The sequence below is a fragment of the Lactuca sativa genome, chromosome 5 (assembly GCF_002870075.4).
Source record: "Lactuca sativa cultivar Salinas chromosome 5, Lsat_Salinas_v11, whole genome shotgun sequence".
Taxonomy (NCBI): Eukaryota; Viridiplantae; Streptophyta; class Magnoliopsida; order Asterales; family Asteraceae; genus Lactuca; species Lactuca sativa.
Window position 1 is genome coordinate 145,217,867 of NC_056627.2, and position 17,013 is coordinate 145,234,879.

The 17,013-nt window shown below is 37.6% G+C and overlaps 1 protein-coding gene across 1 annotated transcript; it reads left to right on the forward strand.

Moving 5' to 3' along the window:
• The first annotated feature begins 10,861 nt into the window (after positions 1-10,861).
• LOC111895020 (uncharacterized) lies at positions 10,862-11,412 on the forward strand. The gene is made up of 2 exons (XM_023891107.1): positions 10,862-11,065; positions 11,143-11,412. Exons 1-2 carry the CDS (start codon positions 10,862-10,864, stop codon positions 11,410-11,412), a joined length of 474 nt encoding a protein of 157 aa, XP_023746875.1.
• The last annotated feature ends 5,601 nt before the right edge of the window (positions 11,413-17,013 follow it).

A 17,013-nucleotide genomic window follows, 5' to 3' on the forward strand; every position in this document is an offset into this window, starting at 1 on the left:
TACCATGCCACGATTTGGGTGTCACGATTCTCAAACAATGAATTTCCTGTCATTAAATGTAACGGGGTGGGGGATGATGTGAAAGTGAGCTGGGTGAGAAGGCTGAAAATCCATCACAAAGCAACATTTATAGGGCTACAGGAAACATAAATATCTGATCTCTCAAACGTCAACATAAAAGGATGTTGTGATTCTAACGACTTCGACTTTGATGGAGTTAATTCCAGTGATCGGTCGGGTGGCATTATATCTATATGGGATAATAGATACTTCCAAATAATTGAGGTCATTAAAAACTGCCACTTCCAAAATTCATCACGTCATATTTCAAAATGTCCCAATATTGTGGTAACGGCTCATCCGTGAGAGCTATCTGACCAGAGTCCCATAACTCTTGTGTCTGTTGTGTTTGATTTTGGTCCAGTCCCATTCAAACTATTTAACTCCTGGATTCTAAGAGAGGGTTTTGATGAAAATAGTGCATGATGCTTGGAATCGGTTTGCAGTGTTCGGAACTCCTGATGCTTACCTGGCTGCCAAACTCAGGTTCTTAAAGGAACAGATTAAGAAATGGAGAAAGGATGTAGGTAAAAAGGAAAATAAAGAGTGTGATGATCCAATTGGAATGGTTAAAGAACTAGAGAAACATGCAGAATCAAGGCCCATTTCGGTTGATGAAATGGAGATATGGAATAATGGGATCAAAAAGATAACAGAGCTAGAAAGACTGTCGAATATGGATATGAAGCAGAAAGCAAGGATTAAATGGATGATTTACGGGGATGAAAATAGTAAATTCTTTCATGGGTATGTTAACTGCAAAAATAGAAGGAATTTTATGCACGGGCTCTTGAATTGATCAATGGTCGCTGAACAGCCGAGACTAATGAGATCAAAGATGAAGTTTTCAGATTCTTCCGGGACAAGTTCTCGGACGACCATGTCTCTAGGCCCAAACTTATTAATCCGATGTTTTAAACTGTTCCAATGATGGATGCCATTAGATTAGAATCACCCTTTGGTGTTGAGGAGGTGAAGGCTGCAATTTGGGATTGTGGAAGCAAAAAAGCCCTGGACCTGACGGTTTCACCTTCAAGTTTTTTAAAAAATATTGGGACATTTTGAAATATGACGTGATGAATTTTGTGAGGCACTTTAAAGAGTTTGGCTCGCTAGCTAGGGGGTGTAACTCCTCATTCGTTACACTTGCTCCAAAAATTAAAGATCCCTTATCTTTAAATGATTTCCGACCGATAAGACTAATTGGGTGCTTGAATAAGATCATAAGTAAGGTACTTTCTAATCGAACGAAGTTGGTAATTGGGGGTATTATTGGTGATGAACAGTCAGTGTATATGGATGGGAGGTGTATCTTGGATGGTCCCCTTATGATTAACGAGGTTTGTTCATGGGCAAAGCGAACCCGGAGGAAAATCCTACTCTTCAAAGTAGACTTTGACAAAGCTTTCGATTCGTTGAATTGGCAATATCTAGACCCGATCCTTGAACAGATGGGCTTTGGGAATAAATGGCGGAGGTGGATTCAGGGGTGCTTAAATTCATCCAGGGCTTCAGTTCTCATAAATGGCTTTCCAACTAAAGAAGTTTCAATAACTAAAGGAGTCCGGCAAGGTGACCCTCCCTCGCCATATTTATTTATTATCGCTATGGAGGGATTAAGTGTAGCTATTAAATCTGCCTGCGATAAAGGGATTTTCAAAGGAATCCAAATTTCGGGCAACGGACCATCACTATCTCATCTATTCTATGCGGACGATGTGTTGTTCATTGGTGATTGGTCTCGAGATAACCTTAAGAACCTTGCGTGCATACTCTGATGCTTTCATATTTCATCTGGTCTAAAAGTTAATTTCACAAATCAAAGGTATTTGCTATTGGTGCTACCTCGCAAGAAACCGCAAATTGGACAAACCTGTTGGGGTGCGATGTTGGGGTTCTTCCATTTGATTACCTTGGAGTTCCGGTTGGTGCCAATATGAGTTTGGTTAAAAACTGGAAGCCGATCATTAAGCAATTTCACTCCAAACTCTCTCTTTGGAAGGCGAAAATACTTTCGTTTGGTGGAAGATTAACATTAATAAAGTCAATACTTGGTAATTTACCTACCTACTACTTATCATTATTTAAAGCTCCAAAAGGAGTGGTGGACGAACCGGAGAAGATTAGACGAGCTTTCTTATAGGGTGGGAGTCTAAAAGCAAAATACCCTTCTTTATTTGAATTGGAATCCAGGAAAAGATGTTTTGTCTCTGACAGAATTTCAGGAACAAATTATGAATGGAGGTGGAAATCTCGACCTCTTGATCTTGGGCTAGAACCCGCTTTCAGAGCTCTTACTAGAGATATATCAGCCATCCTGCTAAGGCAGGGAGCAGACCATTGGAACTGTAAGGTTACAATGGGGTGTCAAGTCAAATGACAAGAAAAAAATTTGAATTTTATGCTTTATAAAAATCAACCCATACCATTAAAATCGCAACAAATAGTTTGTTGATTTTTGTAAATATTTATTTATTGATTTTTATAAATATTTATTGTTGACAGAGATTTAAAAAGGTGTTGTTTATAATCATGTTTTTAAAGAAAATTGATAAACATTATTTGTAAAAAATTACAAAAGAAAATATCTATATAGTTAAAGGAACAGCATAAATAGTTACTAAAGACGTAAAGTTTTAAAAATTTAATTTGAAACTATACCTATTAGTAAATGTTTTTGATAATATTCTTTTTAAAAACATTCTTTTGGACAAAAACTCTTCTTTGGGCCAAATACTTTTAGGATTTTCTAACATGTGCCCAAGAAACATTAATTATAACAAATATTACCAATATATATATATATATATATATATATATATATATATATATATATATATATATATATATATATATATATATATATATAAACCGTATTCAAAACGATGGAGAACAACTGGACGATGGTACGCCGGAGGAGAAAACCAGTAAACAAACAGGAGACCACGTACTTTGTTACAAACCTACCAAAGGAAGCGGCGAAAGGAGAGCTCTGGAAAGCCTTCGAGGAATATGGAAACCTATCGGATGTATACATGGGTCTAAAACCGGGAAAAACAGACAGTATTACGCGTTCATCAGATTCAGAGGGGTTAAGAACGACAAGGAGTTGGAAAGAAGATTGAATGGTACTAAAGTTAGAGGGAAGATACTTGCGGTTAATGTCGCCTTGCATGAGAGGAAAGAAATGGTAAGGAATCAAGACTACAATGAGAAATCCAGGAGATTGAATGTTGGACAGACAGCCGCAGCCAAAAACAATGGGATGAGGACAGGATGCAGTCTCCGCGACCATCGGTCGTATGCCAACGTAGTGAGACCGGAAAACACATCATCTGTCCATCCCCCTGGCCCACCACCTCCGACACCCATCCCCCTCCACCAGGACCTGACCACTCTCAGTTGGTTGAGGAAGTGTTCACTTGTTGGTGAAGCAACTTTATTAGATCACCTGGGTCACCTGCCCAAACTACTCCATGCAAAGGGAGAAACTTGTATTGAAGTAAAATATATTGGAGGATTAGTGGTATTATTATTATTCGATCACTCGGTGACTGCCAAGGAATTCATGGAACAAGAGTATAGGTGGAAGGAGCATCTTAAATGGGTTAGATGGGGGGACAAAGTGGAGACACATGGAGATCGTGTGGCATGGATTCGAATAGTGGGTCTTCCCCTGCGTCTTTGGGGGCAACGCAACTTTCAAACGATTACGGAAGGATTTGGGATGATAATCGCTCCGTTTGAAGACATTCCCCACAGAGTGGATCTCTCGCACGTCAAGATCGGCTTACTCACCACCAGGAAAGCTCGTATAAATGATGAAATCCGTGTTGCGTTTGAAAGGAAAGTATATAAACTGGGTATCATAGAATTCGATGAAGACTGGTTCCCCTTCAGATTTGATGATGCTGAAGATTATGTTGAGTCGGCAGGTATCAAAGAGAAAACTGACGAGGTGGTTCAGAGGGCAAAAGAAAACGATGAAATGGAAGAGGGGTAGATACGACCTGAATCCAGTGGAACGGAAGCGCAAGGACCGGAAAATTCTAGGGTTCCGGCGAATGATTCTGAGAAGACAGAGATGGAAGACGAAGAGTCTCATGGGGAACCGACATGTGTGGAGACATCGAGAAAGACAGACGAATCGACACTCCGGATTAACTCTATTGCTAATGGTACGGTTCACCCATCTTGCCACGTGGATGGAACATGTCGTGTAACTCATACCACCCCAAACTCAGTATATGATGGGCCAGACATTGGGCTTCCACCAATTAATTGTTTTGGGCCCTTCCCTTCTCCAATTGCATGCGGAATAAACAACGAAACCCAAACGTTTAAAGTGGGCAGATCCAATGGGAAAAGGAGACGAGTCGTGGAATGCGATGATTTAACTCCCAATATCATCCCGTTGATGGAATTAGAAGATGATATCCCTCTACCTCATACAATTCCCCTTCCAGAATCCCCACCTGCCAATTTTGAAGGTAACCAAATTGACCTTAATACCCCTCCCCTACAACAATGCGAGAATACAAAAGAAACTCCCCAAAACCCCCCAGGCATCGGAACTTGTCAAAACTGTTGAATTAGGAAAGGAATTGGGATTTGACATTAGCCCTGATAATCCTATCCTTCATGAAGCCATGGGAGAAGAAGGTGAGTGTTTCGTCCCTCAATGAACTGTCTCAGCTTGAACGTGAGGGGAATCGGCGAGGTGCACAAAGTCAGTTGGGTGAAACGACTTAAGATGCGTAATAAGATATCATTCCTGGGACTCCAAGAAACTCAATTGACAAACACTGATGCTATTGATGTACATGGTTACTGGGATTCAGATGAATTTCAATTTTCTGCAATTCAGTCGTCTGGCAGATCAGGTGGGCTGTTGAGCATATGGGACGTGAACATTTTTGAGGTAAGGGAAGTAATCAAATCAAATCATTTCTTGATAACCATTGGTGATTGGGAAGGGATTCCAAGGGATACGATAGTTGCCAATGTATATGGTCCTCACGACCCGGTTGAAAAGAAAAGACTATGGGAAGAGTTGCTACATTGGAAGAAGGAGAGACCAGGAACATGGGTTTTATTTGGGGATTTCAACACAATTAGAAGACGAGATGAACGAATTAACTCTCAATTTTTTCCCTCCTCTGCATTCTACTTCAATAGATTCATCTCTGAAGCAGGTCTTCATGACATCAGAATGGGGAGGGGGGGAGCAGATATACTTACTTTTGCCAGACTGATATAAAGCTTAGCAAACTCGATAGATTCCTTCCCGTCTACCTCAGTCACTGCCCTCCCAAGAGAGCTATCAGATCATAGCCCAATAATACTCCAAACTTCCTTCCCGGATTTTGGGAAACCCCCATTCCGGTTATTCAATTCTTAGCTCGATCGAGAAGGTTTTGATGCGGTCGTTAAAAAGGCCTGGGGTGAATTTAAAGGGTACGGTGTGCGAGATATGTACATGATGGCGAAACTGAAGTATCTAAAAATGGGATAAAAATATGGAGAGCTACAGATCAACCTAAGGAAGCGATAGAATTACAGGATACAAAAAGAAGTGTTCATGAGATTGACCTGTAGCAGAAGAGCTAATGCTTTCGGAAGATGAGATAAGTGAAAGGAGGTCCGACTTTCAAAAAATAGCAAAAATGGAGAGGTTCTTGGTTGACGATATTAAACAAAGGGCGAAGATTAAGTGGGTAACTGATGGAGATGAAAATTCAGCCTTCTTTCATGGTTTTGTTAATAACAAAAAGAGAAAGAACAGGATTGCAGGATTGCTTGTTGATAACCAATGGATTACTGAACCAGAAGCAATTAAATCTGAGATTTTCAGATTTTATCAAGAGAAATTCTGAGAAAGGTGGCCATCCAGACCAAAGTTCTTCAGCTCCCGGTTCACTACCTTAGACCCGTTGGCAAGCTCAAGTATTGAAGTCCCGATCACAATTGAAGAAATAAAAGAGGCAATTTGGGCATGTGGAAATGAAAAAAGCCCAGGCCCTGATGGATTCTCCTTCAAACTTATAAAACGGCATTGGGAGACAATGAAGCATGACATAGTGAATGTGGTCAAACACTTTGAAAGACACGGAGACATCAGCAGGGGATGTAATGCTTCATTTATTACCCTTATCCCGAAGATGAAGGACCCGCTCATAGTTGGGGATTACCGGCTGATAAGCCTCATTGGTTACATGTACAAGATCATAGCAAAACTACTATCTAGTAGGTTAAAAAGGGTAATTGGTGGATGTATCGGAGATGTACAATCGGCATTCCTTGAAGGTCGGAATATACTTGAAGGACCCTTAATCATCAATGAAATGTACTCATGGGCAAAAAAATCGAATGAAAAGATGCTACTATTTAAGGTAGACTTTAATAAAGCCTCCGACTCGGTCAATTGGAAATATTTGGACCACATACAAATGCAACTGGGGTTTGGTGAAAAATGGAGGAGATGGATACAAAGCTGCTTAAAAACCCCAACACTATCGGTCTTAGTTAACGGGTCCCCGACTAAGGAATTTGGAATGGGACGTGGAATAAGGCAAGGGGATCCTTTATCTCCATTCCTATCCCTAATAGCGATGGAAGGGTTGCATATTGTAATGGAAGAGGCTTGTGCGAAAGGTATCTTCAGAGGGATGCAAGTCCCTAACAGTGAAGTACGCATCTCACATCTGTTATATGTAGATGATGCCCTATTTATAGGAGAATGGAGTGATGACAATATTAAAAACCTTGCAAGAATACTTAGGTGCTTCCATGTATCTTCGGGACTGAAAGTAAAATTTAATAAGTCAAGGATATTTGGAATTGGAGTGGATCGGCAGGAAGTATCAAGATTGGTGGAGCTGCTAGGATGTCAACCGTTTGATTTTCCATTAACGTATCTTGGAGTACCTATAGGGGCGAACATGAAGTACAAAAGACATTGGATGCCGGTGATAGAAAGATTCCAATCCCATTTGAACATATGGAAATCTAAAACATTATCCCTCGGGGTCGACTAACATTAGCGAAGGCTGTTCTGGGCAGCCTCCCTACCTTTTATTTTTCGTTGTTTGTTGCTCCTACAGGTGTTATCAAGAAATTGGAAAGCATAAGACGAAGATTTCTTTGGGGAGGTACGGATGAGAAGAAAAGGATCAATTGGTTGGCATGGCAATCAGTGACTGCTCCTAAGGAGACTGGTGGCTTAGGAATGGGGTCTCTCAGGGCTCTAAACCTGTCACTAATTACGAAATGGATATGGAGGCTCAAAGTAGACAATTCAGGTTTATGGAGCAAAGTTATTAAAGGAATTCACAATCTTCATGGCAAACCTGCACAACATATCTGTAAGAAAACACCACCTGGAGTATGGAGTCGAGTGGCCGGAGTGCAAGATGAATTGAAAAAATTTGGAATTGACATTGATGAAGTAATAATAAAGAAAATTGGATTAGGAGATGAGACTATGTTTTGGCTTGACAAATGGATTGGTGGCTCAACGCTGAAGGATTTCTTCCCAGAGGCATACAAACTGGAATGCCATAAGCATTGTAAAATAAGTAACCGTCTACAGCATGGTACCATGAACTGGGAATGGAAATCAACTCCAAGAATGGTGGATCAGATTAGTGAGGTTAATATGCTCACTAACACAGTCAGTGATTATCAGCTTATGGATGGAAGAGATAAGTGGAGGTGCACTTTATCTAGTGATGGTGTTTTTCATGTCGATGCTCTCAGGTTTAAATTTGATTGCTGGAACATACCATCGATGGAGACTCACTTAAGATGGATTCATGAGATCCCATTAAAGGTGACATGCTTTATATGGAGGGCAAATTTAGACAGAATACAAACCGCATGCGCTCTACTCAAACGAGGTATTCAACTGGATTACCCCTATGCACCTATTGCGGGACTGCAGAAGAGGATGCATCCCATGTGATCCTTCGATGCCCAATGGCTGTGCAGGTTTGGGATTGGGTGTTCCGTTGGTGTGACATCCCTAATGTTCAACTCGCATCTGTGGAGGAATTATTGAAGTTTTCATCGCAGTGGGGGACATGTACAAAAAGGAGAAAAAGCTTCATCAGTATCTGTTACGGAACGGCATGGCTCCTTTGGAAAGCAAGGTGTGATTGGGTCTTCAAAAAATCAAGAATCTCTCCTGTTAAGGTGGCTGACTTGGTGAAATCCACAGTGTTTCTATGGATCAAATATAGGAGAGAGCATTGTAATTTTCAATGGATTGATTGGTGTATCAATCCTTTTTTGTGTTTGTAATTTCTTTCCTTCCTGCTTGTACTTATTTGCCCTCCCTAGCGTCTTGCTAGGGTGTGGTCTTTTAATGATATTTTCCGTTTCCAAAAAAAAAAAACAAATATTACCATAATTAAATATGAAATGCATTAATTAAAAATATTATCACCATAATTAAATGGGAGATACATTAATAATTTCCATAATAAATACATTTCATATTTAATTATGGTAATATTTTTCATAATTAATGTTTCTTATTATATGTGCCGGTAGGGCACATATTAGAAAATCCCATACTTTTAACTAATTACTAGGACAACAAATAATAATTAAAGCCAAAACATTTAGATGCTGACTAGTCAAAGAGAAATTAAAAATCCTTCTATATTTTATTCTTATTATCTTCCTATCCATATTAAATTAAATGGTAGCAAGTGGACTAAAAGATTATCAATTTCATTAAATGTATAATTAAATATAATACATGTTAACATTTGATAGGGTAGAAAGATAAATTGGAATAAAATGTAAAAGAATATTTAATTTCTCCTAGTCAAAACATAGCATCTTCAACGCTAAGTAGAAAACAATGTTTGGAAAATATCGGCTTCATTTGTTATTCATTTGTTATTCACATACGAAATAACTACTATTTTAATAAAAAACATTGTGTTTTGAAAATAAAGAATGAATGGATTGTAACAAAAATTCTAATAAACATAGACATCCTTTATACACTCTTAAACACCAAATTTAAAAGTCAAATAGCTTTTTGTATTGGAAATATAGATTTTTGAAGATTCAACAAAAATTTCAGGAAACATATTTGGATAATTTATAATTTAGCTCTTTGCAAAAAAACAAAATGACAACATTACCTTTCAAATCAAACTCATTGCATTTCAAACACTTTTCAAACCTGACTATACGATATTGATAATAATTATATCCACCTCAACTTTTTCTTTTAGTGTAAATTGTTTTTTTTACCAACATAAATTTCAATTAAGCAACCAATAACCATTTTTTGAAGACTATGTCTTTAATAAGAATTAAATTGATTATACTAAAACTTGTTCATAATCAATCACTAATCACCTGTTTAAAAATTTTCTTAATTTATAAGCCAATAACACAAGTTAACAGTGAACAAACAAAAATCAAGATAAATAATATATTCTAAATCTGAAATTAACTTTTGAAGTATTTATCATAATGCCGCCACCTTCACCGCTACTGGTGGTCCGACGGTGGTATACCGACGAGTATACATATAAGTGTCAAGAATAGAGTGTTCCGGCGATGAGAGTGGGAGAGTGGAGAGTGGAGAGTGGACAGTTCTATCGAGAATCGGAGGTTCCATCATCATGGTCAAATACCAGAATTTTCGACCATGGTCGAATACCAGTTCTGATGCTGACATTGTCGCTCCGACAAGTATAATGCCTTCGTTGATTGTAAAAATGCTGACATCAAAAGTTCCACCACCATGGTCTTTTCACCTCCGTTCTTGTCAAGACCATATGCGATGGCAACAGCCATGGAGTTCGTTGAAGTATTCTATATAAATGAAGAATCGGAGGAGTTGGCGGAGGGAAAGAGACGACGACAGTGGTCGACGGGAACATAGGTCTGATGAGCAGCAGAGGTCTGATGAGATGGAGGCAAAGGTCGTTCCGACATCTTTGATTGTCATTCCACTGAGTCAATCCGACGGTGGTGGTTCGTCTTTTTTGATGGTGGTGGTTTGTCGTGATGACGTTCATTTCGGTAAGAGATAATGGAGAGTAGTGACTTCCTGTGAGAGTGTGGAGAAAGTAGAAGAGAGATAAAAGAGGCAATCTATTTTGGACCGGTGGCTAACTAATTTTAGGGAGTTTTTTTTTATTTATACAGAGACTAGATTGAGTTTTAAAATTGGGCTACGAGATGTGCTAACACATTTTCAATAAAATGGGTTGAAGTAAAACTTGGACTATCACGTTTTTTACACTAAATTTTTTATAAATCATATTTATTTTTAAATCAACATTTCATATATAATTTTAATTTTTATAATTTTTTTTTCTACAGTTCTTAACAAAAACTATGGAAACCGAATGGAAATAATTCAAATGAAGGCGTTGAAAACATGACGGCAACATCATCGTTTTCTACCTAGCTGATATTATATTTATCATGATATTAACATTTTTTTTATCATTGTGTAAAAATTTATTAATATATTTTTTTAAATATGTGTTTGAGTCTCGTAATGAGTTGATGGAATGGGTGTAAAACATTGCATTCTCTCTTGGTCATCATGATGAGAAGATAAAAGACAGATAAAAATAGTGTGGTGTCTTATATCACACTTATTTGTGATCGTGATCGTGAATACGAAAGTAAAGCAAAAATTAAAAATTCTGGCACCTAAAAAATTAATAGTAACTTTCAATTGGTAGTTTCGCATATCAAAAAATATGATGGTTGGACCCTCAGGGTGATATGTGATCAACATAATCATCCACCTGCATAATATATGGAGGGACATGTTTTTGCTAGTCGGTTGAAAGAACACGAGAACCAATTGGTTGTTGACTTGACTAATCAGAATTTTAAGCCACATGACATACTCTCAATATTAAAGGAGTGTGACGAGAATAATTTTTCTACACTAAAAACCATATACAATGCACGTCTCAAGCTTCGCTTGTCCAGAAATTTCGGAAAAACTCCAATGAAGGTTGTATATCCAACAAGTATTACTTTAAATTTAATTTATATATTGAATTTTTATTAACTAACAATATTTTAATGTAGGTTCTAGTGGAAATTTTAATGGAGAAACATTTTGTTATGGAGTTCTCCGTAAACTATATTTCAAATGAATTGGAAAATCTATTCTTTGTTCATTCACATTCGTTGAATATATGGAAAACATTTCCACACGTTTTGATTATAGATGCAACATACAAGACCAACAAATATTGTATGCCTTTTGTTCAGATTGTTGGTACAACTTCAACCAACAAGACATTTAACATAACTTTTGCCTTCATCATTAATGAAAAGGAGGAGAGCTATAATTGATTGTTAACGTGTCTAAAGTCCACACTAGACAAGTGCATGCACCCACGTGTTATAGCGATAGACAGGGAATTGGTAATCGCATGCCAACAAGTTTTCCCCGATGCCACTCAGTTAGTTTGTAGATGACACATTACTGAAAAATATTAGAAAGCATTGGAGGGGTACACTGAAGTTAGACGATGAGTGGAAATCCTTTCATTTAATATGGACTATACTTGTTGACTCTCCAACATGGATATTGTACACTAAAAACTACAAAACACCCCAATCGATGTTGAGAAACATCAAGGTACAAATCTTCTTATTTTCTTACTAATTATTTATGATTTTAGATTATATTTATAGATAAATAACATTTATATAATTACATATGTTTTAAATTATCTGGATGAAGTTTGGTTAAACAAATATAAGGAAATGTTTGTCTCAGTATGAATCGATCAACCGATCAACATCTCAACTTTGGACAACGAACTACAAATAAAGTTGAGAGTGCACAGTCAAATCTAAAGAAATACTTGGATGGCACAAATTCTTCTCTTGATAAATTTATCGGCTGTCTTGATCAATTTGCGAGGTCTCAACTTACATCGATACATAGTCCTGAAAAGAGTAGAATTATTTATAAACAGGAACACGGATTGCCATGTTTTAGATTATTGTGGGGTTCATTGTCACATGAAGCTCTCGATAAACTAGTTAGGGAACTTTATCGGTTGAGTGAAAATCATATGGACTCTTCAAACTATGGTTGTAAGCGACAACATAATTGTGGGTTACCATGTGCTTGTCTGTTATCAATTTACTTGAACTCGAGTGATTATATTTAACAAGTAGTTTTCAAATTTAATTAGTATATTGAATATTTATATATTAATAGTATTTAACAAGCTTGATTTATCAGAGTCAGTTTCTGTAGCAAATTAGGATATTCGTTTTGAGGATGATTTAAAAATGATTAACGAAAACTTCTATCAGTAGTCAAAAGCAAGAAAAATAATTATGATAAGAAAGCTAAGAGATATGTTCCTACCAAGTAAAACACACATTAAAGAATCCGTAATTCAAAAAAAAATATCAATGGACGACCAAGATTGAAGAAACAACAACAAAAACAAGTTGATTCTACAAATCAAGCTCCCTGAAAGGCATAGCTATCCAACCACATCAAAATATGTTGGATTGGATCTAACAGGGTCGGACAATCAACGGGCAAGACATAATTCATATGTAACTGCAATTTCAGGCACAAATGAAGCAATTCCAGATATGAATGAAGCAATTCCGGACTTCAATGAATTTCTGGATTTGAACCAAGGGCCTCAATCATGCTACATTCATCCATTAATGGTTGAAATTCCACTTGTGTTTCATCCATACGTTTCACATATACAAAATGTTGAGGGTGATGGACATTGCAGATTTCAAGTAATATCTGTTTGTCTCGGGTATGGCGAAGATCAATGACTCTATGTTCAAACACAACTAGTAGACAAGTTACAGAGTGCATCCAATGTATATGCTACGGTTTTCAAAGATGGAATCCATGAATTGTGGACTTCATTGTATTTCTTTGGATTACGTGCACCAACAAAACATTGAATGCTTATGCCTGAAACAGGTACTCTGATTGCCAACAGATTTCGTGCCGTCCTTACTTTCTTAACCAAGCATGGTTCTTTAACTTTCTTTCCTCTTTGGAAAGGTCCAGATGAATTTTTAGACCATCAGATTATTACAATTTCTCTTGTATATGGTAATCATTATGTTATGGTACAATTAAAAGAAGATTTTCCGATGCCTACCATTTCAGCTTACTGGATCCACCACAAAGCCCCGTGTATAGGTGGATGGGAATCCACTTTCGCATTTAGGGCTTTCAGATCATTCTGAGTGATAGGGGCATCATCATCACTCTCTTCTTGAATTTAGAAAGGACTGTAATGAAAGGTATCAAAATCAAATCCCACTACCCCAAGAATGTCTTCTAAACCATGATGTTGAGGAGAAAAGGGAGTTGTAGTAGTAGTGGTAAAACCTGAGGTCTTTTCCCCCGCATCAGATACGTTGACATCAACAGTAAGTCCGATTGTGGTGGTGGTAGTAGTGGATTCAGAAAAAATTGGGTTTTGCTGTAGAGTAGAAGTGGGTGGTTGGGTAGAAACTAGAGGTGGACATGGAGCGATAGTAAGAGTAATAGTAGTATGAGTAGTAGAAGGAGTTGGAGAGGGAATTTTGTCATCAAGATTTACCTCCTAGTTCGGTGATGGTGGAGGCGAATGACCATGGAGCGAATCATCAGATTGGGAGTCCTCACTTTCGCTTTTCTCAACAACATCCTTATCTATAGGAATGTAGTCACTGTCGCTTGGGGAAGAAGTTTGGGGCATTGCCATCTTCTTGAACTTTCGCTTCTTGGGAGTCGAAGGGTCAACACTTTGACCGTTTCGCTTCTTAGGAGTAAGGACTTAAGAAGATGGACCTTCTTTTCCCTTTTTGCTTTATCTCCCTTCTTGCCTCCTTTATTTTCCGTATCAGATTCGTCCAATGACTTTTGCATTTTACGAGTTATCACTCTGGGACCCGAAACTAGTTTCGTCTTGTATGACTTAAAACTTTTAATTGCCCCAGACACACTTTGATACATAGACTCAGGAATTAAAATTTGGAGTTGTGTAAAATAATGATCTTCATCATGTGGAATGTGGTGATCGAAGCCATCAAAGAATCTGCCATGATTTGAATATTGAGCTTCTGAAGAGACATGTGCTCCATAATGGTCCAAAAACGACCACAAGAAATATCGGTGTGTCGAGAAGATTAATTCATGCTCTGCACCAACTGAGCCCACATCACAGAGCCATAATCAAGATTAATCCCATGGTAGAGATCATAAAGGATTGTCATATGCAATTTGCTGGCACAGTCCGACCCAACAACTCTCTCAGAAAAAGATCTTTGAAAAGTAAAGTGAACAAACCATTCCATTGAGGTGGGAGAGAGGATTTCTTGAACTTGGTAATTGTGGTGAGAATTTCAGTATACCCCATGTGATAAAACATCTCGAATATTTGAGCAGTGGAGATGGACTCTGGATTTACCATGGATGCATCGTAGGATAGCCCTAGAAAAGAGTAGAACCGAGCCTTTATAATCGAAAATTTATTGTCTAAGATCTCGAAGATGATCTTTTCCTCATCCTTCAGGTATATCGCAGGTGAATAAGCCTTTGACAACAACGATATTGCAACTAACTCAACCTTGGTTAGGGAAGTGACAAGAGGTGAGTATTACAGACATTACATGATAAGCACCAAGTAGGGATTGTATTTGAATGGTGCTAGATCCAAGATCAGATTTTGATTTGGATTGATAGTGAGAAAAGAGGATTGAGCAGCTTGTTCTTAAACTGATGAAGATCTGGCCGTTGCTGCAAGCGCTTAGAGAAGATGAACAGTAAGACAGTAATCGTCTTTTGCGTGCTTGAGAGTTTTTGTGAGTGGTAAAGAAGAATAAGGGCTGCGTGAGGATTTCTTGAACTTGGTAATTGTGGTGAGAATTTCAGTATACCCCATGTGATAAAACATCTCGAATATTTGAGCAGTGGAGATGGACTCTGGATTTACCATGGATGCATCGTAGGATAGCCCTAGAAAAGAGTAGAACCGAGCCTTTATAATCGAAAATTTATTGTCTAAGATCTCGAAGATGATCTTTTCCTCATCCTTCAGGTATATCGTAGGTGAATAAGCCTTTGACAACAACGATATTGCAACTAACTCAACCTTGGTTAGGGAAGTGACAAGAGGTGAGTATTACAGACATTACATGATAAGCACCAAGTAGGGATTGTATTTGAATGGTGCTAGATCCAAGATCAGATTTTGATTTGGATTGATAGTGAGAAAAGAGGATTGAGCAGCTTGTTCTTAAACTGATGAAGATCTGGCCGTTGCTGCAAGCGCTTAGAGAAGATGAACAGTAAGACAGTAATCGTCTTTTGCGTGCTTGAGAGTTTTTGTGAGTGGTAAAGAAGAATAAGGGCTGCGTGAAAACCCTTTATACAATTACCCAGAAGAGAGAAAAATTATGATGATGATTGTGTGATCTTCTTTGAAATGGCACCTGAAAAAGCGTAATTGACAACTGTTCCTCCTAAAAAGTTGTCAGACGGTGTGATGATAGTGGACGTTTCAAATTTCACGTGTCTTTTGATTTGAATTCTTATCCTCAACTTTGCCTCATCAGCATTAACTTGCTCCCAACGTTTCAATTTCCAATCTTCACAATAGGTCACCATATACCTTTTTGCTTGAATAAAACTTGTTGAAGAGAACATCAATATATCTGCAAAACTGAAAATGCCATAAGTGCCATGAACAAGACTTTTGGAAAATCAAGAGATTTTCATGCAAGAGTGTGCCAAAGAAAAAGAAATAAATCAAGTTATATCTGTGGGATTTAAGTGATGTCATTAGAGACACGAAACTGTGGATCCCAGACACGAATCGCTTTCTTCAAAGTCAAAAGAGACTAAGAAGTGCTTGTGTGGTTTCCCGTTGAAGTGCGATCAATTGTTTGTTAAGAAACATTGAAAGGCATATTTTAATTTCGGCTTTAAGGGTGGCTTTCGCTTCAACCAAACTACGAAACATCACATAAGTTCAAAAGTTGGTTGAAGTACTTGTGTGGCCAGTGTAGCCACAAACATCAAGTAGGTTGGGATATTTGGCAGTAACTACGAATATAATAGAAATCTCAAAAACAAAAAATGCAACTAGATCTTATGGGGAGAAATGTCTCAGTTTCAGAACATTCTATAAAGATCTCGCAAAAATAAAGGAGATTTCGTGGTACAAACCATGAAAATGGCTTTCGTTAATTCGTGGGTGAAAATCTAGAACTTTCAATGGTTCAACGTCAATTCATTATGGTGTTAGATTTTGGGTCTCACTTAGCACGTGGTGAAACGAAACTAAGATCATCAACATAAATGTTGTGTAACCATAAACCTCAGTGGTAAATTCTGAGAGTCTCAAGGGTTACATTGATGAAAATGGAATTAATGGAGAAATTGTGAGGTGGTTCCAGAGAAAGCGAATGTACCTCTGCTGTGTTAGAGTGACTAAGTAGATAACTCTTAACTCATTGTGAGAAGAGTAAGGTTGCTCATGACTAATGTGAATTTAGCAGCCTAATTAGGAAGAAACGAATGGCAGAATCGATTCATTAGGGCTTCACATAGAGTCGAATGAGGCTTCAGACAACATACAGCAGCATGCTTCTAGGGACACTTAGCTAATACATAGAGAAAGAAGCTTATACCTGCCCCATCAAGCGAATTAGAGTAACTCTGGATATGTGTTGTCACGAGTTTTGTTATTATCTATTTTTGGTATTTTAAATTTTTGTGAAAAAGAAATAAAATTAAACGCAAAGGAAAATATTTTTGTTATTTTTATTTTTTTGAAAAAGAAAAAAACAGAAAGAAAAGTAAAATATTTTTGGATTTTGGTTGTTCTGAAAAAGAAATAAAAATAGAAATTTAAGATATGCTTAAACAAAATAGTATACATAATGTACAAAAAAATGATACAGGAG